Source organism: Mastigoproctus giganteus, chromosome 9 (assembly GCF_048544385.1).
Source record: "Mastigoproctus giganteus isolate SK-2022 chromosome 9, ASM4854438v1, whole genome shotgun sequence".
NCBI classification, from domain to species: Eukaryota; Metazoa; Arthropoda; class Arachnida; order Uropygi; family Thelyphonidae; genus Mastigoproctus; species Mastigoproctus giganteus.
In genome coordinates this window covers 123,225,477-123,250,428 of record NC_143583.1, presented here as the reverse complement: position 1 = coordinate 123,250,428, position 24,952 = coordinate 123,225,477, and the positions used below count along the sequence as shown (strand labels likewise).

Here is a 24,952-nt window from a genome sequence, read left to right as displayed (position 1 = left end):
CTAAGGCCATATTGCTCCAGGATACGCGGTGGTCATTCCCTGACCTTTCCGCATCCTCCGTATTTGGTGGTGATGGGCTCGAACCCCCGGTCTAATCAAGAAGCATGTGCTACGCACTGCTGCTCCTTCCCGCCTGGCTACAGAGGTGCCAGAAGATATGCTGACGGTAGTAATGTTTCAAAGGAAAAGGAAGCTAATGCTAGGAAAGCAAGATTAAATAATTTCAGGGAGCACATCAGAGTAGCAAACTATACAAGGCCACTTAGTCTTAACAGTATATACAGTAACGTCACAAGTGTTGTCAATAAAATGAGTGAATTCAAACTCATGGTTAGGACAACTAACACTGACATAGCAAGGCTAACAGAAAAACGTGGTATCACCAGGAAATAGGGGGCAATGAGTTTCTCATTACAATATGCACAAAGTATTTAGGAAGGATAACATGGAAGATAGAAGGGGGTTGTGGGTCATGCTGATTATTAAAAGCCGCCTGAGTGCAACCAAATTTTTACTAGATTCAAAATTTATGCATGCTAGTGTAGAATCTGTGTAGTGTGAGGTAGTTGGGAGAAAAAGTAAAATGAGAGTAATCTACAGGCCAAAAGACTGCAAAGATAAGGTGAGAGTCTCAACACGCAAATGGAATGGGAATAAAATTTTTAAATCAACTAAATGATTGCTATTTGTACCTGCATATTAGGGAATATAACAGGGGAAAGAATATTCTAGATCTGATCACCCATGAACCAGATGACATCATACGGTTGACAGTACAGGAACATTGGGGGAAGGGGGAGGAGAGAGAGATAGCAATTTTAAAGGCAAAGGAATGAATTTTAATTTCAGGAAAGGATGCTGTGGCAGCTTAAGGTGCTACATGGCCTCTATCAACTGGGGAAATAGCACACAGAGCAGAGCACAAATATATTAGAATGGTATACCTTGAAAGTATACTATACCTTACCTTTGAATACTATACAATCCATTTGAATTGGGATATACCTTCTTCACACTTCAGTCACAGAAGCCATGAATAGATTTGCATAACTCCAATCAAAAGGAACCTCACCTGAATCCAAGGATGACCCATAATTATGGTCAAAGTTTTGTGGACTGCTTCTTCTAATATAACTGAATAAATCCCACCAGCCCCAAGTACATTATTAATAGTTTCAGCAATTTCTCTTCCACTTTTTTCTCAGTTAACAGAAAATCATTTAGTATTAGTAGTGGCATATGATGTAAGAAAGCAACAGAAAAAAAAAAAAGTTTTGAATAAATTCTTTCTTTAATTTATTCAAATTATCCATTTCCATAACAACGACAGATGAAAGTTTGTTCCAACAATCAACCACCTACTGATGGAAAACGTCTGTACATCTATCCTGCAACCATCCTTCAATTTCAATATATGTACCCTCATGTGTATAGTCAAAGCAAGAGAAAGAATGCCATTAGCACTCAATCCATTCAAAGCCTTAAAAAAAGCTCAATCAGGTCACCTCACAGGTGCCTAGTCTCCATGTGCTACAATTTGCAGCACTGAAGCCTTTCTTGTTAAGCACACCCTTTCTTTCCCTTCACCAATCTTGTTGCTCTTCTCTGCACCTGTTTTAACACATCCACATCCTTCATAAAATGAAGTATCCAGACCTGTATGCAGTACTCAAGATGCAGTCTAACCATTACCTTGTACAACTGGATAATCATCTCTATCGCTGCTAGCAAAATTTCTGTATATCACTGACAAAACCTCATGAATTGTCCTGGCAGCCTGTCTGCACTGTTCAGAGAACTTCATATCTGACTGCACAATTACCCTCAGGTCTTTTTCATTTTTCACTACCCTGATGTAAGATTACCCTTATGCAATATCTTGCATTTTTCAAAGTTAACTTTCAACTGCCATTTCTCAGCCCATCTGCCTAAACCTTGTTGCAGTAGCTTACTGTCATTAAACACCATGCTAACCATTGCACCTTCTGCAAACTTACACATTAAAGCCTGATATACCTTCATCATTAATAAATATAGAAAACAACGACGGGCCCCAGCAGTGAATCCTGGGGAACTCCACTAATAACATTAATCCAAGAAGAGAAGTGTCCATTGATAACTGCTTTCTGTCTTCTCCCACTCAACCATCCCTTTATCCATAGCAATAACTTATCCTTAACGTCACACTGCTTCCATTTTAACAGCAGTCCTTCACGTGCAACAGTATCAAAAGCTTTCCTGAAGTCCAAGTATATGACATAAAAATTATTTTTTTGCATCCAGTTCCTTTGTTACTGCATTATAATATTCAAAATCGGATTGGTTGTTGTTGTTGTTTGGTTTTAGGAGAATTAGCAAACTAATGCCATATTGCTCCGGGGATATGCGGTGGTCATTCCCTGACCTTTCTGCATCCTCCGTATTTGGTGGTCACGGGCTCGAACCCCAGTCTAATCAAGAAGCATGTGCTACGTACTCTGCTGCTCCTGCCCACCTGGCTACGGAGGTGCCCACAATCAGATTGGTCAGACAAGATTGCCCTTGCTGTGCACAAATCTATGCCATGACAGTATAAAAATTCAATTCCTGACTAAGCGAGCTTGCATTAATTCTTTAACCAATGACTCCATTATTTTCCCTGGAACAGAAGGTTAGCTAACAGGTCTGTAATTACTCATGTCGCTGTTTGATCCCATCCCCACCCTTTACAAATTGGGGATATATTTGCACTTCTCCAGTCCATGGGAACCTCCCCTGAATCCAAGGATGCTCTCATAATTATGGCTAAGGGTTTGCTTACCTCCTTTGCTGTCTCCCTTAATATAATTGGATAGATACCATCTACCCCAGTTGCTTTTTTTATGTCCATCCTCAACAATTTCTCCTCCATTTTCCTTTCAGTTATCACAAGGTCATTTAGCTACCTTGTTAGAGTTTGATAAATTTTTGGCATCCTCTACCCTAAAGAATTCCTCATGTGTGAATGTAGATGCAAAATACCTATTCAATTTGTCTACAACCTGAGGAGGGTCATCAGGTTGTTCATCAGGCCACTTGATGTTCTGGTTAACCCCAGAACATCAAGTGGCCTAATGTGATTCAAACTCTTCCTTTTACTGTTAATATAAGCATAGAAGTCTTTGCTGTTTTATTTTGCATTCTTTGCCAGAGACTTCTCATAATCTTCCTTAGCATGTCTAACCTCCTTTTTGACTTGATTACAGACTAATTTATATCTACCATAGGCTTCTGTATCACCTGATAATTTATATACATCCCATGCATATTAATTATCAGGTGATACAGACGATCTGACATCCATTTAGGTCTAAGCCTTGAACAGTATTTCTTTGTTGGTATTAAAAGCCTAGTAGCTTCTTTGATTACTTCCCCAAATATTCCCATTTAGAATTTGCATAGAGAATTTAGAATTCGGTTGGTAACATCATCACTCGATCCCATTGTACACAATTTAAAAACCATCTGAGACCTCTGTAGTCACCTTTACGAAGCAAAAGCCTGTCCCTTTACCCTAGACAGTAGTTATGTTTTTAATTAAATCACATTAGTGTACTGCAATCACTGCCATTTAGTGGGTCTTTTACCTGCAGATTCTTAATGTTTTCAGAATTGCTGCTGATAACCAGATCATGAGTATTGTTGCCTTGTGTTGCTTCTCTAACAAGCTGCTATAGAAAACAGACATCCAAGAAATCTACAAAAGTCTTGCAAGTGTGTCAGTGACCAACCCACAAATTCCAGTCAGCATCTGGGAAGTTAAAATCCCCCAATATGAGACATTCTGATTTGCTGGCCCACTCTATTTCCCTGTATAGCTGTTTGGAAAGTCATCATGGTCATTAGGCCTATAACACACTCCTACTCTCAATTTTGTTTTTCCAGTACTTATATCATACCAAACTGGCTCAACATTGCACTCATCTCTCATGTCAACTGGATGCACTGCTTTAGATTTAATAGTCTTCTTAACGTATGTCTTCAATGTATTTGCTTGTCCCACAAAGACCCTCCCCAGCAGACCTTGTAATCACTGCCGCCTCTTGCTGTATGTCAATAGAAGCAGTGAAAGAATCGCTTTCATCTCTGCTGTTAATCTATTTTTCTGTGTATCCCCCTCCATCTATCAGTTTTCTGACTGACTAATACAGCCTCAATGGTATCAAAAAGTATTCTTTCTAACTATGTAGTTTACCACTCGGATCAAGAACATAAATCTGATTTGATTTATTTCTATTTAAGCATATCCTATCCCTGTAGAAATAATTTATCCTATTAACAAGCACAGACCATGCTCAGAAAAATTCTAAATCATTAGTTTTACACATTTTCTCACGGGCCAAAACGATAAGGCTCCTGTCATGTACTCTCTCCTGTTGTGTCTTGGCCAAATAGCAGACACATTCAAATTTTCAAACAATTGGCCTGTACTTAAGTAAATCCTCAGACCACCTAATATTAATATCAATAGTACCAATGTGTAATAATATCACCTGTGTGTCCTTAAAAGATGACAGCTGCTCAATGTCATCAACTTTAGTCACTGGCAAAGGGTAAGTGTATGCCCTTCATAAAAGGGCATACACTTACCCTTTTATGACGCATCAAACACATTTGTTCATAATTTCTCCAGTCTATTATTTCCCAAAGAAGTGTGTTTTTACAGGCTGATTTGCATGTTCTAAAGGCAAACCTGAAATAACTCACAGGGGTAAAACTGTGCTCCCTCTGTCTGAATATGAAGTTAATTCACAAGTTCCAATCCTCCACTGTCCAGTGTTTGTGTTCCTAAGCCCACTGTAACTATCCCTGTGTGTTTTTTTTTTTTAACAGAAATGGAACCTAATAAAATGACCACTCAGTATACATATCAGCAGTTAACTGTTTAATAGCATTACTATGCATGAACACTGTTTACACTTATATATTTTTTTATTTTTCCCAAATATATGAATTAAAATATAAAACTTACTTTTCATAAAGATCACATACTATGTCTAACTTTTTCATTGCATTATTGAAATTGTTAATTTCTTCATCCCTGAAGGACTTCTGTAAAAGAAATATAACTGATAAATATTAATACCAGTATATGAAAAGTATACAATTATCTTTCTGAGATAATTTTATACTTTGACTTTCCTTGACTTTTAATTAAATAAATTTTGGCTATTAACTATGCAGTTGACCACCCAGATCAAGACCACACATTTGATTTGATTTTGTTACAAAAATTCAAGCGTTCTTTAAAGCAGGGGTGGGGAATCTCTCGCCCACGGGCAAAATTTTGACCCCAGGCAACTTTGAAACCACCCGCTGATGAAGTCTATCTGATTGAGAATGTATAAAGCCTTGAATGGTTTGGGCATGCTCAATGCTGATGGGATTCTTCCTCTTGCCCAGAATAATCACCTGAGAGGGCATAAATTCAAATTGAGGAAAGACAGATGTAGGATAGATGTGTGGAAGTTTGCCTTTAGCCAGCGGGTAGTTGGTTGGTTGGTTGGTGGAAGAGACTTCCATCCTTTGTTGTGGAAGTTGATAGCCTAAATAAATTTAAGGCTGAGCTGGACAGGTATTTGGAATGAACGGAAGGGTGAAATGGGAGCGTTTTTTGTTTTTTTTTGGCTGATGCTGCATAAGTTTGCTTTCTTACATCATATGCCTCTACTAACACTAATGCTAAAAGTCCTCTAAAATGCCAATTGAAAACATGCCTTATGGGGTAAAAAAGTCTGCAGGGGTAGCACAGTGGTATCGTCACCATCCTCTCCACACCAGGTAGAAAAGGCCTAAGTTCAAATCCCTTCGATGACGTGAGGAACTTTAATGGGCTTTTTCACTCCATGGCTGAGTTAGTCGATCCAGCAAATCAGGCAAATCGACCCAGGAACACACGCAATTTACAGATAATATATTGAGTTTATGTAGTGAATTACGTGTGACCCTAATATAATAATTTATGGGGCAAAAAAGTCATTTAACATAAGTTGTTTTAAGCACTCAATAAACAAATTTCTGTTAGCCGTAATGCTTGTCTTGTGACATTAATCATGAGTCAGAATACGTATAAATTGATGAAATAATAGTCACACCATTATTACAGCCAATTAACATTTAGTATTTGTTTCTCTCCAAAAACCATGTTTGCACGCATTGGCTCTGTCATACTAGGTCTTGTTATTGGTGATGGATAGTCAGCATTGATTTAAGTTTTGTCTTGGTTGGTTGTCGGTTGCATCATTACACATCATTGCAAATTAATTGCAATAATTTTGAATCTGGCAACATTTATGGTTCATTTGCTTAGTTCTATTTAAGTCAATATTGTAAAGTGCATAATTGACCAAGCATAAAGAATACAAAAAACTGAAAGAACTCTGCGTTTAGACAAGCAAACATTTTTAAAAAAATCTTTATGTAAACAGAAATCTATTTCTAAAGACATGTTATTCATGAAAATACATCCATAATGCAAGCAAGCGAAGTGTGTGAACTAATTGTAAAGAAAGTGAACCCACACATCGAAGGCAAGTTTGGTAAAGAATGTATGGTTGCTGTTGCATGAATTTTAACTCCAGAAAAAGTCGGATTGTTTGAGAATATTTGTTTATCAAGGAAGACAGTTTCTGACCATATAAGACATGGCTAACGATATCCAAGTATCCTTGAAACAAGTAGCATCAGAAGTTGTTTTATTCCATAGCTATATATGAGACAACAGATATAGCAAAGCACATTTGGCTATATTTGTACAAGGGATAATGGCAAACTTTACGATACAAGAAGATTTTGCTTTAAAATTGATGCACGAGACTACCACAGGTGAAGATTTCTTTTCAGAAGTCAAATCAGCAATAAGTGATTTCTATTTACCCTATGAAAAATTGAGTGGTGTAGTTATGGATACTTTGCCATCTATGGTAGGATCTCGAAAAGGACTTGTTGCTTTAATTAAGAAAGAATTGGAGAGCTGTCAACTGGAATCTAATGTGTTAACAGTGTGTCACTGTCTTATTCACCAGCAAAATTTATGCACATTCTCTAAGAATGACCAATGTGATGGAAGTGGTAACATAATGTATTAAATTCATAAAAAATAAGGGATTGAACAACAGAGAATTAAAGAAATGTTAAACAACCTTGAAGTGGAATATGGTGATTTATTGTACCATTGTGGAGTTCACTGGCTAAGCAAAGGGCACATGCTCAAGTGCTTCTATGAAGCTGAAAGATGTAGTGAAACTCTTCATGGATATTAAAGGTGCCCCCATTATGGAATTAAAGGACCAAAAGTGGTTGTGTGATTTGGCATTTTTGGTCGATATTACTAGCTACTTAAATTATTTAAATTTGAAATTACATGGCCAAATCAGTTTATTACCTCTCTTCTTGTCAATATCAGGAGCTTTGAAGCAATGCTGCAATTGTTCATAACTCAACTGAAAAAAAAAACACTGCAGGGTACATTTTCTGACACTGAAAAACTGAAACCAGAATCGATAGTGGAGTATGCTGCAGTGTTGCAATCTTTTGAATCAATTTCAAAAGAGGTTTCAAGATTTACGAAATCATGAACTAAGAATGTGCGAAACTCCTTTTGATGTGATGCCAGATGAAGCTCCTGATTCCTTGCAACTAGAGTTAATTCATTTACAGTCGGATAATGCTTTTGAAATCCAAATTTTGGAATTTTATAAATCCTATGCAGATAATCAAAAATATCCATTTTTGAGGAATCATGCATTGAAAATTGCATCACTGTTTTCTACCACTTACTGATGTGAAGGGTTTTTTTTTTTTTTTTTTCAATATTCAATTTAGCCAAAAACCACTTGTGTGCCAGACTTTGGATGATAATCTTGCAAACCAACTAATAACTGCTGCATCATCAGTGCCATCTAACATCTCTAAGCTTTCCAAAGCAAAGCAGGGCCAACCTTCTCATTAAGGTGCAAGGTAAGAAGTTTCATTAAAATTAAAAGGTTATAACTATGGCATCTTTGGTATTTAAAGGATTTAAGATTCATTATTATTCAGTATTTAGAGGATTTAAGATTCATTATTATTCAGTATTTAAGATTCATTATTATTCAGTATTTAAGATTCATTATTATTCAGTATTTAAAGGATTTAAGATTCATTATTATTCAGTATTTAAGATTCATTATTATTCAGTACTTAAAGGATTTAAGATTCATTATTATTCAGTACTTAAAGGATTTAAGATTCATTATTATTCAGTACTTAAAGGATTTAAGATTCATTATTATTCAGTATTTAAAGGATTTAAGATTCATTATTATTCAGTATTTAAAGGATTTAAGATTCTTTATTTTTCTCAGCAAAGATTTGCCCCCACAGGTACTTATGCACTTGCAATTTGCCCCTGGTACTAAAAAGGTTCCCCATCCCTGCTTTAAAGGATAATGATACAATTTAGTTCATCAAGTTTTTGCTATTTCTCTTTTATTTCCAGAGTGCCCTTACAAATGCTTCTACACAGGAATATTAAAACAAAAACATATTTGAAGAATAAAAAGAGAGACTTCCATCTAAATGTTAGTAATGCTTATAGCTGACTTATAGGAGACTGGTTCACAGAACATGAGGAATACTTCCAGGTATTGCCCTGGCCTCCAAATTCCCCAGACATCAATCCCATCGAGCATTTGTGGTTTGTGTTGAAACAGCAACTCTGATCTGCAGCATCTCAACCACAGACCTTACAGGAGTTAGAGGATCTGCTGGTTAAGTGTTGGTACCAGATACCACAAGACGCAGTTCAGGAGCACAGGTTTTGAAAACAAGTGGAGAAATACCATCAGGCCCTGGAACTTTCTTAGCAAAAACATTCGTCAAAATTCTTCTGACATCCTTTTGACAGAAGACCACAGGAGGCATTGAATGGAACGTGTTGGGAATGGTGGGAGGTGCTTTACCAAGATCATTAATACATTAGTTGGAAGAAAAATAGGATGCTAGCAGGTCAGCTTTATCCTTGGCTGAAGTGACAGCAGAACCATCTATCTGGTTTTGATAGAGGCAGGAGCAGAGATGAGCAAAAGTTGCGGCCAATAGCTTTGCAAAAAACCAGAATGCTCAGCTACCATTAGGGCAAGGAGCAAGTTTTCTACTCTTAGCCTGTTCAAAATCTAGTTTGGACTGATTAATAACTGCTTTACAATTGTTGCGGGCTTTGGTCTAGGCAGAAAATGAAACTGAAGAATTGGAAACAAGCCAATTGTGATATGCAATGTTCTCTTGAACAGCCTTAGCACATTTATTTGAAAACCAAGGTTTAGATAAAGGACAAGATTTTAAAGTGGAGTGTGGGATAAAGGATTCCATTCCTACAAGAATAATTTCACTAACACGATCTGAGAAAACGTTGATATCAGAAGTTTTGAAACAGTAATCAGACAAAGGAAAATTTTTATGGCTAATGCTGTATAATCTTGCTTTCTTGTATCATTTGCCACTACTAAACTGCAGCTTCACAAAGATTTTGCACAGAAAAGCCATTAAATGTTTGGCCTCTACACAATGAAGTATATTTCCTTTCTACTATTTGCCCAACTGTGTACAACAATGACCTTGGCTAACAAAATCACGGGAAACCTAAAATAAGCTGGAATCCCAAGAGGAATCCTGCTGTAACCGTGGTTTAAAATGTGGTATTTTACTATATTACTCACTCTCTCTGGATTACAGGTTATCTTATTTTCAATGTCTGTGTTTTTTTTTTTGTTTTTTTTTTGTGTTGTGTATCTCTCAGAGAGGTTTGTTTGTTTGTTATTTGGTTTTTAGGAGCATTAGCAACTAAGGCCATATTGTTCTAGGATATGTGGTGGACATTCCCTAACCTTTCCGCATCCTCCGTATTTGGTGGTGACGGGCTCGAATCCCGGTTTAATCAAGAAGTGTGTGCTACGCACTGCTGCTCCTTCCCACCTGGCTATGGAGGCGCCTCTCAGAGGTAGTGAATACAGACAGTAATCTAGAGGAGTGTGCAATCCAATTATTCTGTTCACAGAGAAGCATTAATATTTGAAATAAAAAAACAGTTCAGTTTTTCATGTTTCCAGGTCAATCACTGAATTAAGCAAAGAGCAATACAAAATACAACTTATGAGAAGAGCTTTAGTTTTTTAAACTCAGAATTCAAAAAAAAATTTAAAAAACTTTATATGTTTACAATCATCAGATTTAGGGGGGAGAGTAAAGAAAGCAACTGACAATGGCTGTTACAACCAATTATGAAGTCACCATTAAGTTCACAGATACCAAAAAAAAAAAAGGAGAATTAAGAAATATTTGTACATAAACAAAAAAAATCACTACAAAACAATACCACTTACCATTTGAACACTTAAAGACATAGCAAGATGAGTAATAAGCCTCCTTTCTTTAGTTCCTATATGAAATGAGTTTAAAATAAGAATTAGAGAAAAAAAAATTTCTGGAATATTCTTAAAATAAAGTTCTTTATCTTCAGTTTTATATCTATACTAAATTCACAAGTTATTCATTTCAACTTTTTTTTTTATCATCTTCACATGATTTCAAGTGAATACAGAATTATATACAGAATTTCATAATGTTGTAGAAAACAGTTATAAAAATATCACAGTTCAATAACCATAACTTTCATTCGAAAGGTGCAACATGCAAAGAATTCCAATGCATAAAATGTTTTCTGATCATGGCACCCACATTGCAGGAATATGAAAATGGTGAACTATGTGAAGAAGGAAAGGTGTAGGCAGTAATTTTATGAGGGAAAATAAGTCAGAAAACAAAGAAATTTACAAAAATTTTAAAAATAAACTGCCACCCCAGCAGCCTATTTACAACCGATATTAGCATTAGCATTAGTTGAGGCATATGATGCAAGAAAGCAAGCTTATAAAGCATCAGCCAAAAAATAAAAGAAAGAAAACTTTCCCATTTCACCCATCCGGTCACTCCAAATGTTTGTCTAGTTCAGCCTTAAATTTATTTAAGCTATCAACTTCCACAACAACAGATGGAAGTCTGTTCCAGCAATCAACTACCTGCTGGCTAAAGGCAAACTTCCGCACATCTATTCTAAAACTGTCTTTCCTCAATTTGAATCTATGCCCACTCAGGTTCTTAGTCTGAGAAAGAGGAAATATCCAGTCAGCACTGAGCCTGCTCAAACCATTCAAGGCCTTATAATCAGATCACCTCACGGGTGCCTAGTCTCCAGATGCTGCAAATTGCAGAACTTAAGCCTTTCTTCATAAGCACACCCCTTTGTTCCTCTCATCAATCTTGTTGCCCTTCGCTGTACTCATTCTAGCAACTCTCCTAAAATGAGGCCTTCAGATCTGTATACTGTACTCTAAGTGTGGCTTGACCATTGCCTTATATAAAGGGATAATCACCTCCTTGTCTCTGCTAGAAAAATTCCTATATATCATTTAAAAAACTCCATGACCTACTCTGGCAGCCTGCCTGCACTGCTCAGAGAACTTCATATCTAACTACACAATTATCCCCAGGGATTTTTCATTCTCCACCTCCCTGAGTGTAGTACCACACAGTTGGTATGTTTCTCTTGGGTTACTGCTACCTATATGCAGTACTTTGCATTTGTCAATGTTAAACTTCAGTTGCCACTTCTCAGCCCATCTACCTAACCTTTCTAGACCCTGTTGCAGTAACATACTGTCTTTAGTGTTGTTCAAAAACCGGCCAACCTCTGTGTGATTACAAACTCAGACATTAAGGTTGATATACCTTCATTTGAATGGGAAGCATTCAAAGAACTTATCTTGGAAGCTACTAAGCTTTACATACCAACTAAGAACTATTGTTCAAGGTTTAGGCCTAAATGGGGGTCAGATGAACTAATGAGACATATGGCAGTGAAGAAAAATGCATGGGATACATATAAATTAATGGGTGACATGGAAGCCTATGATAGATATAAGCTGGTCTGTAACCAAGTCACAAAGGAGATTGCCGACCGGGCTAGCCAGGTAGGTAAAGTGCCTGCCTGGCAACCCAAAGGTCGCGGGTTCGATTCCCACCTCGGGCTTGGATCACAGTAAAATGCAAAAACTTTGGGAGGTGCATTATGGCCATAGAAGCCGATGTGCCAACAACTAACAAAAAAAAAAAAAAAAAAAAAACAAAGGAGATTAGGCAGGCAAAGGCATATTATGAGAAATTCTTGGCAAAGGATGCAAAGAAAAACAGAAAAGAGTTCTTTACCTATGTAAACTCTAGAAGGAAAGGGATGAATCAGATTGGTCCACTGGATATTGACGGTTCAACAATTGGGGATCCGGCTCAGGTGGCTAACAAACTAAACGAGTATTTTGCATCTACATTCACACATGAGGAGTTATTCAGGAAGGGGAATGCCAGAGGTGAAGTAAACTCTCGCAGTGAGCTAGATGATTTCGCAATAACTGAGAGGAAAGTGGAGGAGAAATTGTTGAGAATAAACATAAAAAAGGCACCCAGTGTGTATGGGATCTATCCAGTTATATTAAATGAGACAGCAAAGGAAGTAAGCAAACCCTTAGCCATAATTATGAGAGCTTCTTTGGACTCAGGGGAGGTACCCATAGACTGGAGATGTGCAAATGTGAACCCAATTCACAAAGGAGGATCAAAGGCTGACACAAGTAATTACAGACCTGTGAGGTTAACTTCTGTTCCAGGAAAATTAATGGAGGCACTGATTAAAGAAGCACTGCAGGATCAACTAGAAAAGACTTCAGTTATAGCTCGGACACAACATGGTTTTGTTAAGAGAAAGTCTTGCCTGACCAATCTGATTGGATACTATGATGCAGTCACAAAAGAACTGGATGCAGGGAATAACATTGATATTATATATTTGGATCTTAGAAAGGCTTTTGATACTGTTGCACATGGAAGACTGCTGCACAAATTGGAGCAGTGTGGCATTGGGGGCAAATTGCTGCTATGGATAAAGGGATGGTTGAGGGGGAGAAGACAGGGAGTGGTAATCAATGGACACTGCTCATTGTGGACTAATATTATTAGTGGAGTCCCTCGGGGTTCAGTGTTGGGTCCATTGTTGTTTTCTGTATTTATAAATGATACTGATGATGGTATATCAAGCTTAATGTCCAAGTTTGCAGACGATACAAAGATGTTGGCAGGGTTGTTAAGGACACTACAGACCTGGGGGTAATTGTGCAGGCAGATATGAAGTTTTCTGAGCAGTGCAGACAGGCTGCAAGAGTAGCTCATAGTGTCTTGTCAATGATATACAGGAATTTTTCTAGCAGGGATAAGGAAGTGATTCTCCCCTTATAGAAGGCAATGGTCAGGCCACACCTTGAGTACTGTATACAGGTCTGGAAGCCTCATTTTAAGAAGGATGTAGAGCTGTTAGAACGAGTACAGAGAAGGGCAACAAAATTAGTGAATGGAACAAAGGGTTGCTCTTATGAAGAAAGGCTTAAGTTTTGCAGATTACAGTGTCTGGAGACTAGGCACCTGCGAGGTGATCTGATTGAGGTGTATAAAGCCTTGAATGGGTTTGAACATGCTCAATGCTGATGAAATTCTTCCTCTCGCTCAGAATAATCATTTGAGAGGGCATAAATTCAAATTGAGGAAAGACAAATGTAGGATAGATGTGCGGAAGTTTGCCTTTAGCCAGCGGGTGGTTGGTTGGTGGAACAAACTTCCATCCTTTGTTGTGGAAGTTGATAGCCTAAATAAATTTAAGGCTGAGCTGGACAGGTACTTGGAATGAACGGAGGGGTGAAATGGGAGGTTTTTTTTGTTTTTTGTTTTTTTTGGCTGATGCTGCATAAGCTGGCTTTCTTGCATCATATGCCTCTACTAATGCTAATGCTAAAGATGGCTTCCAATGCTTAGCTCATGAATGGGAAACTCTTCCCTGAGACATAAGGATTCATGCTCGCCATCAAAGACCAGGTAATATATGCGAGCCTAAATAGCTGCATATCCAAGAAAACATCAGACCACTTGGAGAACTAAAACATCACCCCCAACCTGTACACAGCCCACATAGACTACCGCAAGGCCTTCGACTCTGTGCCTCATAGCTAGCTAACAGAGACATTGAACATCTACAAAGTCAACAGTGAAAAACTTCCTAGAAGCAATCATGGTGAAATGAAGTACCACCATCACGGTTGAGAACATCAAAGCGAGACTGATCCCCATCAGGAGAGGAATCTTTCAGGCAGATGCCATGAGCCCACGGTGGTTCTGTCTAGCCCTCAATCCGCTATCTTAACATGCTCAACAAAACCAGCAAGTATAGATATATCTAAAAATGTTCTTGTTTATACTCTGGCATGACCATCATGTTAGTGGAGTTTACAATAAATCATCAATACAAACATTAATCGTATTCAGTAGTCACGGGCTTGAACCCCGGTCCACTCAAAGAGCATGTGCTACTGCACTCACACTCCTGACCACCTTTACACCTTGCCCAACTGATGTACATGGATGATGTCAAGCTCTACAGAACAACCAAGAAGCAACTCCAACGTCTACTCTGGATCACCAAATAATATGACATCAGAATGTCATATTATTTGGTGATCCAGTGGTAAAGGAGTTCATACTTAAATGTGCACGCTACTGGAGCAGTTATATACTGTTCATTTGTTACCTTTCAAACTCATTTAGAATTAAAACGTAAGCTCCATGAGCAGCTATCATTATTTCTTTAATACATTATTCATATCAAACACAGAGCAGTGTTTGTCACTGTAGATTTGCATGAATGCATGTTAAAAATAATTCTCTTAATTTATTTATTAGAGATTTACAGAGTAGCCACACCATAAAGTAGGGTTAGCAATTATTTACCTATGATTTATTTTATTTCAGTGGATAAATAAGCAGCCTATATTTATTTCAGGGCAGTAATAATTCTGTTATTTTATTTCAGTGGATAAGCAAGCAAGCAATCTGTATTTAATTTTAGTAACAACAGTAATGTTCAGGCCAGTAATAATTCTGAAAAGATCACACAACACATCACTGTGTGCAAAGTAGACTAAGTATTGGATGACAAGCAATATTTAAAACATAAGCACACTGTTTTTCAATAGCATAAGTAATGTAATTTATTTCTTAGTTACATAAATTATTCTTAAGAACCCTCATATACCAGTCTTCTTTTCAATTTCATCTTAATCTCGTCTGCACAATTCAAGAAGCTCCTCACATCTATCATCATCCTCATTTAAAATAAACATGGATAATCAAAGTAGCAATAATGTACATTTGTTACTATGCCATAACACTAAAGTGGCTGATTTGTGAACCTCTCATAGGTATTACCCAAGTAGCAGCTATGTCTCATTCATTATATATCATAATTAAAGATTAATTTATTTAATCTCTGGTTAATAAATAAACTCTATTACTGGTGACAAGCTTTCTAATGACTACCCTATATTCCTGTAACCAGGAGTTCTTCTGCTACGCAAAGGAATGAAAAAATAAAATCTTATTTTATTTCTGAAAAATTTTGAAAGAGATTATATAACATGAGGCATTTATATCCTAAATTGTAAATATAAGTTGTTATCCAAATTAATAAAATATTTTTTATATGCATTAATTGTAGTCATTCTACAGTTCACATTATCTGCATAATTAAGAATGGCTTATCTCTCTCATTAGAAATAATAATTTTCTTCTTGAAATAGAATTAGTTAAGTAAAATTTTAATACATAATAAAAATATAATAAAATACTTTATTTTATTCAGTATTTTATTATATTTTTATTATGTATTAAAATTTTACTTAACTAATTGTATTTCAAGAAGAAAATTATTATTTCTAATGAGAGAGATAAGCCATTCTTAATTATGCAGATAATGTGAACTGTAGAATGACTACAATTAATGCATATAAAAAATATTTTATTAATTTGGATGCTAAAGCTTTTTTCTGTTGAATAAATGCTAAAGCTATTTATTCAACAGAAAAAGTAAATTATAAAACTATGTACATACAGGCAATATGAAGTTACATAAAATAACAAATTACCATACAGAGGATTTCAATAATATATGCTGCCTTTCTCAGCCAAAAGACTCAAAAACTAAAATTGTGAATAAATAACTACAAGAGCAGGAGAGAGACAGAATCACAGAAGTCACCAGAAGTAAAGGGCCAACTAAGAATGAATAAAAGTATAAATTCCCAACATTCTTACTGATTTCTATTCAGAAAAAGTAACAAACTTCTCCTTTGGGAGTGTTACTAATTTCAAGATTAAGAATAAGGCATTTTCATTTCATACTGTGCAGAATCCATATCATCAAATGTCATATAAAGATCTGCTATTACTTTATTTTATATAACCATATACAAAAATGATACTATGCAGAACTTGTTTGATAGTTATATTTTTGTAACACAAAACTATTTGCTCTAAATTTAATATAGATAAAAACTTCCTACACCATTTGGCAGATGATATCATTGGGTTCCATCTGCCAATATTTAGGAGTGTAAAATGTTCATTGTCAGTGGACATTTTACACTCCTAAAATGTCCACTGACAATGGACATTTTAGGAGTGTAAAAAGATCACCTGATTTGATGAATTCCAGTTTTAGCTGTTCCATGCTGATGGCGGGGAACAGGTTATGGCAACAGCAGTAAGGGCTATACTAGACAAGTGCTTGAAGCGCAAACATAAGCTGGCATCGTGAATGCCTCCAAAACAGCAAACTACACATAGCGCTCCTAACGTCAGATCATTTCAAACTAGATGGGGCACTTCTAAGATTTCACTGGATATCACCAGCGACTTGCTTTTTCTATTCCCAGTTTCAAGATGCTGATTGCGAGTAGAAAGAGAAAACGATGATGGTGGATTCATCCAGCTAATTCAAATAGGTTAAAAAAAAAAGTTTTATATTATGTTTGAAACACACAGGAAGTCTCCCAAGAATTTATTTATTTTTTTTTATTATTATTTTACAGAATGTCAATACAGAGTTTTGGTGAACTTCTAATGTTAATTAGTGGGAAAAAAATGTAAAATTTGATACCGTGTTGCAGAAATGAATACTAATGTTTGCATCTATGCTTTGTGCTGTACCAACAGGACAAATCCCATCAATTGAAATAATTCTGAAATGTTGTTTTCTTTGTTTGTAAAATTATTTTATTTCTACCTGCTATTCTTATTCAGAGATTAAGGTATTTGTAAGACTCGGTGTCTTACAGAATTACTTTTGGTAACATAAAGGGTAGCTTACTGTTTGATCTTACCCACACGGGTCTTCTCAGAATAAAACACCTATGTTCCTGTCTTTCCACCACTCAATGTTATTTCCAGATGGAATATTGACGAGTACTTTCCATCCTTTTGAAGCAGAAAACATTCTCCACTACCCACACTGTAACAGAGTACTTTTCGTGCAATAAAGGATTAGTGTTGTTTGACTTTACGAATGTTCATGAGAAGACACCAGTTTTCGAAGTTTGTAACGCAGCTATCAACAGAAATATTTTCTTGAAATTTCATTAGATGATCAAATATACATCCAGAAAAGGTGCTATACCAATATTTATCCCTAAAAACATTTATAATAAAACAAACTTTTTTTTTTTTTTATCAAATGCGCATTCCAGTGTTATCAGTTTTATACCAGTTTTTCCCGCTTCCAGTGTGGCTTCCAACAGATTTCCTCGATTTTGTGTTAGTAGATGCAATACACTTGAAGAAAGGAAGTACAATCTTTTCGTTTTCAAAAACAATCTGTTGCAATTCTTTCAGTCATTCTTTTTTTATGCCAAGAAACAGTTGCATGCATTATTATTTTATTATTATATTATTTTATCCCCCCCCCCTGTATCATGCTGGCAACGACTCTGTACTTTGTGGCTTACTGCATGCTTTCATTGCGTTCACAATACTTTACAAAAAAAGAAAGACACCGAAGTTATGTTTGAAATGAAAGGTTTTCAAAATTCGTTTTGGAAGGAGACACAGACCCCACGTGATTCTCATTTATTAACTGACATTAGTTGTACTGTTGCAGTGGATATTCTTCAGAAGTTTTCTGATTGCTGTTTTCATCTTATTTAATAATAATAAGGTTCTTTATTTACTTAAATTATGTACATTCATGATTCCGTACACAGATAACCCAGAATCTATGAATAAATTGTCTCTGCAAGTGAACAAACTTGTATTTCATTAACTAATGAAACAGTACTAAAATAGAAGTAAAATTTACAATAAATATAAGAAGCAGAACTGAGCTTTCTAATTCTTCTCATCATTACATAGTTCATCCCAGTTCAAAAACATTTATTTTCCAATTTTAATACAACACTTTGACTTTATTTCTTGGCTGCAATAGTCTTTTAATGACGTGTTGTACAAGGGAGGCCTCCTTTCCATCTCACAGATAAACTCCTCTGGATCAAACATGGCCTTCCCCTAAGTATAATAAACAAACCAATTAAGGCCAACCATCCCATGCATGGGGAGAATGTCGCCTCAGGCTATGCAAACACCAAGGCGTACAACGCTTGTAACATATCCAAAGGCATTGGCAGGAATTTTACGCCAGCTTACGTCGTCCTACACGGCGTTCGAAGTGCTCATCTAGATTGCATGTCTTTACTCTCTGCTTCATGTAAAACTGGCCGATGCTGCACTTCAAGCGCTATGTCTAGTATAGCCCTAAGAATCGACAAATTAATTGTGCCAAGCCACTTGAACATTGTTGGCAATCTGGTACATCCCTTTGTACTCACAGTTTATTCGTCTAGTAATAATTCCATCCAACAACAGCATCATCATCATCATCAGCCTTTTTCAATCCACTGCAGGATGAAGGCCTCTCCAGCAACTTTCCAGTTCCTTTTGTTTTGAGCACTGGCCATCCATTTACTACCCACAAACTCATGAATTTCATCTATCCATCTCCGCCTTTGTCTTCCTAGAAGAAGGTTTTCTTCTAGCTCCTCTTGGGTACAATTCTGTTATTTTCTTAGTTCATCTGTCATCATATCTTCGAGCTATGTGTCCTGCCCAAGACCATTTTAGTTCTTTAGTTTTGATAAGAATGTCCTTTACTTGAGTTTGCTGCCTAATCCATGTGTTTCTCTTCTTATCTAACAGTCTGATTCCCAATATAATTTGTTCCATTCTTCGCTGTGTAGTTCTCAGCTTCTCTTCCATTGTTTTGGTAAGTGCCAAAGTTTCACTTCCATAAGTCATGGTGGGGAGTATACATTGGTTCATTATTTTACATTTCAGACAAACTGGGATATTTCTCTTCAGTATGTCACTATATTTCCTGAATGCTATCCATCCAAAATTTATTCTTCTCTTGACTTCCAGCCATTTATCATTATTACAGCTAATAACTTGTCCCAGATAAGTATATGACTCCAACTTTTCAATTACTGCTCCTTCAATCATTATTTCCCTTTCTGTGGCATACTTGTTCATCATTACTTTTGTTTTAGCCATATTCATCTTTAGTCCTAAATCCTTACTAACTGTGCATAACTGATTAAGATTTTCCGCTAATTCTTTGGGATTGTGGCTTATGACTACAATGTCATCTGCAAATCGTAAATGGTTTAGGTACTCTCCGTTTACATTGACTCCTTTCTGCGACCAGTCTAATCTTCTGAAAGCGTCCTCAAGGGCAGCAGTAAACAGCTTCGGAGATATTGTGTCTCCTTGTCGAACTCCTTTCTCGATTTTAAATTTCCTACTGTCTTTGTCTAGTCTAACAAAGGAGGTAGCACTCTCATATATTTTCTTCAAAATCATAATATGTGGGGTATCTATTCCTTTTCTTTCCAGTGCCCGAAACATTGCCTTATGCTGTATGGAGTCAAATGCCTTTTCATAATCCACAAATGCCAGACATAATGGTGTTTTATATTCATTTGCTTTCTCCATTAGCTGTGATATTACGTGAAGGTGATCCATAGTTGAGAATCCTCTCCTAAAGCCAGCTTGCTCTTTCGGTTGATTCTCATCAAGTATTCTTTCTAATCTGTTAGTAATGACCCTTGTGAACAACTTGTAGATGTGGGATAACAAGCTAATTGGTCTATAATTTCCAATTTCTGATTTATCTCCTTTCTTATGCAGCAAAACTATGATTGCATTATTCCACTGCTTAGGCGTCACACCTTTTCTAATGCACTTTGTGAAGAGCCTTGCCAGTTTTTGTGTTATGTCTCTTCCTCCCAATTTTAACAACTCTACAGTAACTTCATCTTCCCCAGGGGCTTTCTGATTCTTCATTTTCTTCAATGCATGTTCTACCTCATCAGGAAGAATATCGGGTATATCGTATGTGTTGCTACTTTGCAATCCATCTTCCCCACTTCTGGCATCATTCCGTCGCTCCTTGTATAATTCTCTATAGTAGTCTTCTGCTATTTGAATTATGCCTTCTCTGCTGTTTATAAGTACACCAACAACAGCATACTGCACCACAATTAAGGCCAACACGTCACAAGGGCACAGAGTGTTCACAAATAGTTCCAGAAGCATTAGGTTGATTTTACACCACTACACCTGCTTGCTCAGTCATTGGATCACAAGCCAAATAAACATCTGCAGGATAAGAGAAATAAATTATTCATGGTAAGGATCCACTATCCAATCTGAAATAAGTGCATGATGCAATCAAGTTTACATGGGACAGATCCTTGTGGAAAGCTCTTAGCACATTGTGGAGACCACGCAAGCAACAATTTGAAGCCATTCTAAGAACTAAGCTGCTACTCATAATGTAATTAGGTAGTCTACCTAATAAACTGGCCACTCAACATATATTTCTAGAAGTATGTTTAGAGGCCAATTCACGTGTTGTGCAGGCTGAAAAACCCAGAATAACTAATGAGGGGTGGAGAGATCTCTGCTCCCTCCACTTGATTCAGTTAACTACAGCCCTGATAGCAAATATCTTTAAGAACTGAGAACCCAGATCTCTTCAAATGAGTGTCAAGAAGTGGCTACTATATTATGAATGAAGGACCAGAGAGAGAGAGAGAGAGAGAGAGAGAGAGAGAGAGAGAGAGAGAGAGAGAGAGAGAGAGAGAGAGAGAGAGAGCCATAACAAAAATACTAAAAATCATAATAAATATCCTAGTTTATATATCTACCTGGTCCACTAAGCGCCTTTTCAGCAAGCATTAGCGCAGATAAAACATCCAGTTTCCTTTCACTATACTTTTTGTCAGATATAAGTCGTTTCTAGGATTAAGAAGGGAGGAGAAAAGAAAAGAAAAAAAAGCTCAAACAGGAACCATGATACTTATATGGTCAGATAAATTTAAAATATGAATTTAATAACTCATTTTCTTGCAAATTCCAGAAAAATTTTATTAAAAATTTTAAAAAATAATAATAATAAAAAAATAAATAAATATTCTGGTTTAAAGTATATTAAAATGAATTAATCAAAATCCCAGAAGGATTGAAGAAGTTACTTGTTTTATCAAAAATATATGGGGAAACATCTCATCTAAAATAGAATGTGCTAAAATTTCTACTATTATCATTTAGCTTCTATCCATAATTTATTTTGCTATTTTCAAACTGTTTTCAGCTATTTTTCTTTATTAGACTCTAATAAATTAACTTCATTTCAATACTGTGCACATATATGTAGCATAGTTATTAAAAGTTAAAATTTTTTACCAAGATATCAAAAAAAAAAAAAATATATATATATATATATATATATATATATGTGTGTTATATGCGGTATATCGCATGTCGATAATACCGCACTAGCCCATTAATATACAGAATTTATGGGCTAGTGTCATTGCAGTGGCAATATATACACTACATCCATAATGAAATTAATATACAATATTATTTTGTTAAATATATGTTTATGGTTTACGGTACTCTTCCCCATAAACCAAGTATATTAGTTTATGGGGAAATGTAACATAAAAGATGTACCTAAATAAATCTACAGAGAACACAAAGGATAATATACAAAAACTTATCGCTGTGTACAATTTGGGTGACTTCTGGAGTTCAACTACCCAAATTGAAAGGTAAAACAATGATAAGGGGTTCTCTGTGTACTGAAGTCATATAACAAATAATAGAATTTAGGATTAAATAAAATATAACAGAAATTAAGAAATTTTGAATTTATATAATGCATAGTACACATCAATCATTGTTAATCCAACAGAGAACTAAGGACATAAAGATAAAAACTAAAGCAAAAATAAAGCATATGGTATAAGCAGATTTACTATGTCCAAACAAAAGAACCATGTGTGGATGTTATTGTAGACAAAAAAGAAATGGAATTGTACATAATGTGTAGCTCTGTAGTAAGAATTAGAAGTGGCAACCCATGTGTGTGTGTTCAGGCTTATATAGTGAACCTTGGTGACAGCCAGGTGGTGTAAATGACTAATGGAGTAGGAATGGCACTACCTGAACCACAAAGGCAAAGATATAGTAGTATGCTTAGAAGTAATTTCCCCTACATCCTTGGATTGCTCTACTAATTTCAGAGAAATAAGAATGAAGAGTATAGAATACTTAATGTTTGACGCAAGATATAAGGTAAAGTTCGGGTAAGCACAGGATCACAAGCCTGTTCCTATAGTAGGACCCTGAGTGGAATTTTCAGGACATTATGCATGAAATTAAGTGGAAGTGATGATATATACAGTGATAACAAAACAGGAAAAAACATATCGATAAGAAACAAAATGTTAAGGAAAATGGGATGTTTCTTAATGTTTTCGGCCACTGAAAACTCATACAATGTTCAAGAGGAATAATGCCAAGTTTAATGTGTAGTGCACAATTTCTCATCAGGAAGTGACTGATTTTCCTTTCTTCTCCCATAAGAATACAGTTCTAATCATCAGGATACACTTCAGGTATTGTGTCAAGGATGAAACATCTGCAATCACAAGCTATTTTCAACAAGATGGGACACCTTCACATCAGAGATAGGAGGCTAAAGAATTCTTAATAACACATTTGCACATTAATGGAATGAAATATGATTTTCTCAACCCCCCCCCCCATGTATTTCCCATTAATTGTTTTACTATTGTCTACAAATTGAGTATGATATTCTTATTAAAATAAAACTAAAGCTTAACAAACCGGGTAGTTTAAAAAATAATAATAATATTAAAACATGATTAATAACACTAGCCAACATGATTTTTACCTCCAAGAACTTAAATGTTTTTTTTTTTTTTTAACCAATTTTTATGTGTAGATTTTGAAAATTGCCATGATAGTTTTACATAATATCATAGTTATTAAATGCAGAGGGAGTTACGTTTTACCCAAATATGCCAATTTCACATAATCTAGCCAATAATGTATAACATACTGATTTATTTTAACAGATATAAGCTAATTCTCTTAATTTTAGCATCAATTCTGGCCTTGGTTTTCTTGTGATAAACATAATCAGACTTTCTACCTATGGTTCTTTGGTTCAAATTCTGATGCAACAATTTACAATTTGAAGAGAGTGCACTTAGCATTTTTGGTGAGGTTTTTTTGTAGGCTGTGTCAAGGTTTTCCAGGTATTAACTGATCGTGACACGTTCTCAGAATTGTAAATCTATCCTCCAAACATGAACAGCCTCTCAAGAGTAACTTGAAGAATTATACATATATATCCCTTTATTTTAACATTAAACATTGTTACATCTTTTGTGTAGACATGTTAGAGACTTATAGTGATTTTCGGAATCAGGACATTTATTTCCTCCAGAATCTTAATCTTAATTTTAGCATCAATTCTGGCCTTGGTTTTCTTGTGATAAACATAATCAGACTTTCTACCTATGGTTCTTTGGTTCAAATTCTGATGCAACAAATTACAATTTGAAGAGAGTGCACTTAGCATTTTTGGTGAGGTTTTTTTGTAGGCTGTGTCAAGGTTTTCCAGGTATTAACTGATCGTGACACGTTCTCAGAATTGTAAATCTATCCTCCAAACATGAACAGCCTCTCAAGAGTAACTTGAAGAATTATACATATATATCCCTTTATTTTAACATTAAACATTGTTACATCTTTTGTGTAGACATGTTAGAGACTTATAGTGATTTTCGGAATCAGGACATTTATTTCCTCCAGAATCGCATATTTTCATTGTGGAGGTATGACAAAAAATATTTTTTGTTGGCTAGTGTAATTAGTTTATTAGTTGGCAGTAATTTTACAAAATAAGTTTGGCAGTAGAAAATCTGAATATTCATTCAAAGTCAAACTTGCAGCCCACTACTCCTTTAGGGTTAAATTAGTGTTGTCATATCAGCCCACTTAAATTCATCACACAATTGCAAAAACATGCTTGTGTAAAGAGAAATTTCAATTTATTAAATAAGACCATAGCAATTCACTCCAAATGGCATGGCAACCCATTTTTTTGGTCAAGAAGAACCATTGGTTAACCCTGTAGTAGTGCCACACTCAATTGTAAAATAAATAGTGGCACTCCACCTGACAAGTTTAAATTTTCTTCCTTTCTGCTTGGAAGGTATCAATATTTCACCTTTTCTTAATGGAAATTTTCTTAATTCAATACTTATTGTATGCATTTTTAAAAATTTTTAATATTTGTAAAATAATAAGAGACGTTTAGCTCAATATATTGATATCAACATAGAACATATTGAGCTGAGCATTACAGCTCTGGTTCATACTATTAAATTTTTAATAAAAAAAATTAAATATTTAAAAAATGCTTTTTTCACACCTTTTGCTTTTAAAAAATATATATTAATTCTGTTGAAAATCTAAAAAAAAACATTATAGGTATAAAATATAAAGATGAAGCTATAAGCCTCTTCCATTTTCAAGTTTAAAAAATACTAAATGCACAAAATTTAAAACATGCACATGGACATATTTTTCTGCT

At 35.6% G+C, this 24,952-nt stretch overlaps 1 protein-coding gene across 4 annotated transcripts in view; it reads right to left on the bottom strand.

Moving 5' to 3' along the window:
• Positions 1-24,952, bottom strand: part of SWIP (strumpellin and WASH-interacting protein) — a 496,362-nt gene that overhangs the window by 232,908 nt on the left and 238,502 nt on the right. For all 4 annotated transcript variants that reach the window (XM_090381778.1, XM_090381779.1, XM_090381782.1 and 1 more), the window contains 3 exons: positions 21,186-21,276; positions 10,380-10,435; positions 4,991-5,070 (listed from right to left, as the gene is read on the bottom strand). In XM_090381778.1, the coding sequence (XP_090237904.1) occupies positions 4,991-5,070; positions 10,380-10,435; positions 21,186-21,276 (227 nt within the window). The remainder of the gene's footprint in view (positions 1-4,990; positions 5,071-10,379; positions 10,436-21,185; positions 21,277-24,952) is intronic.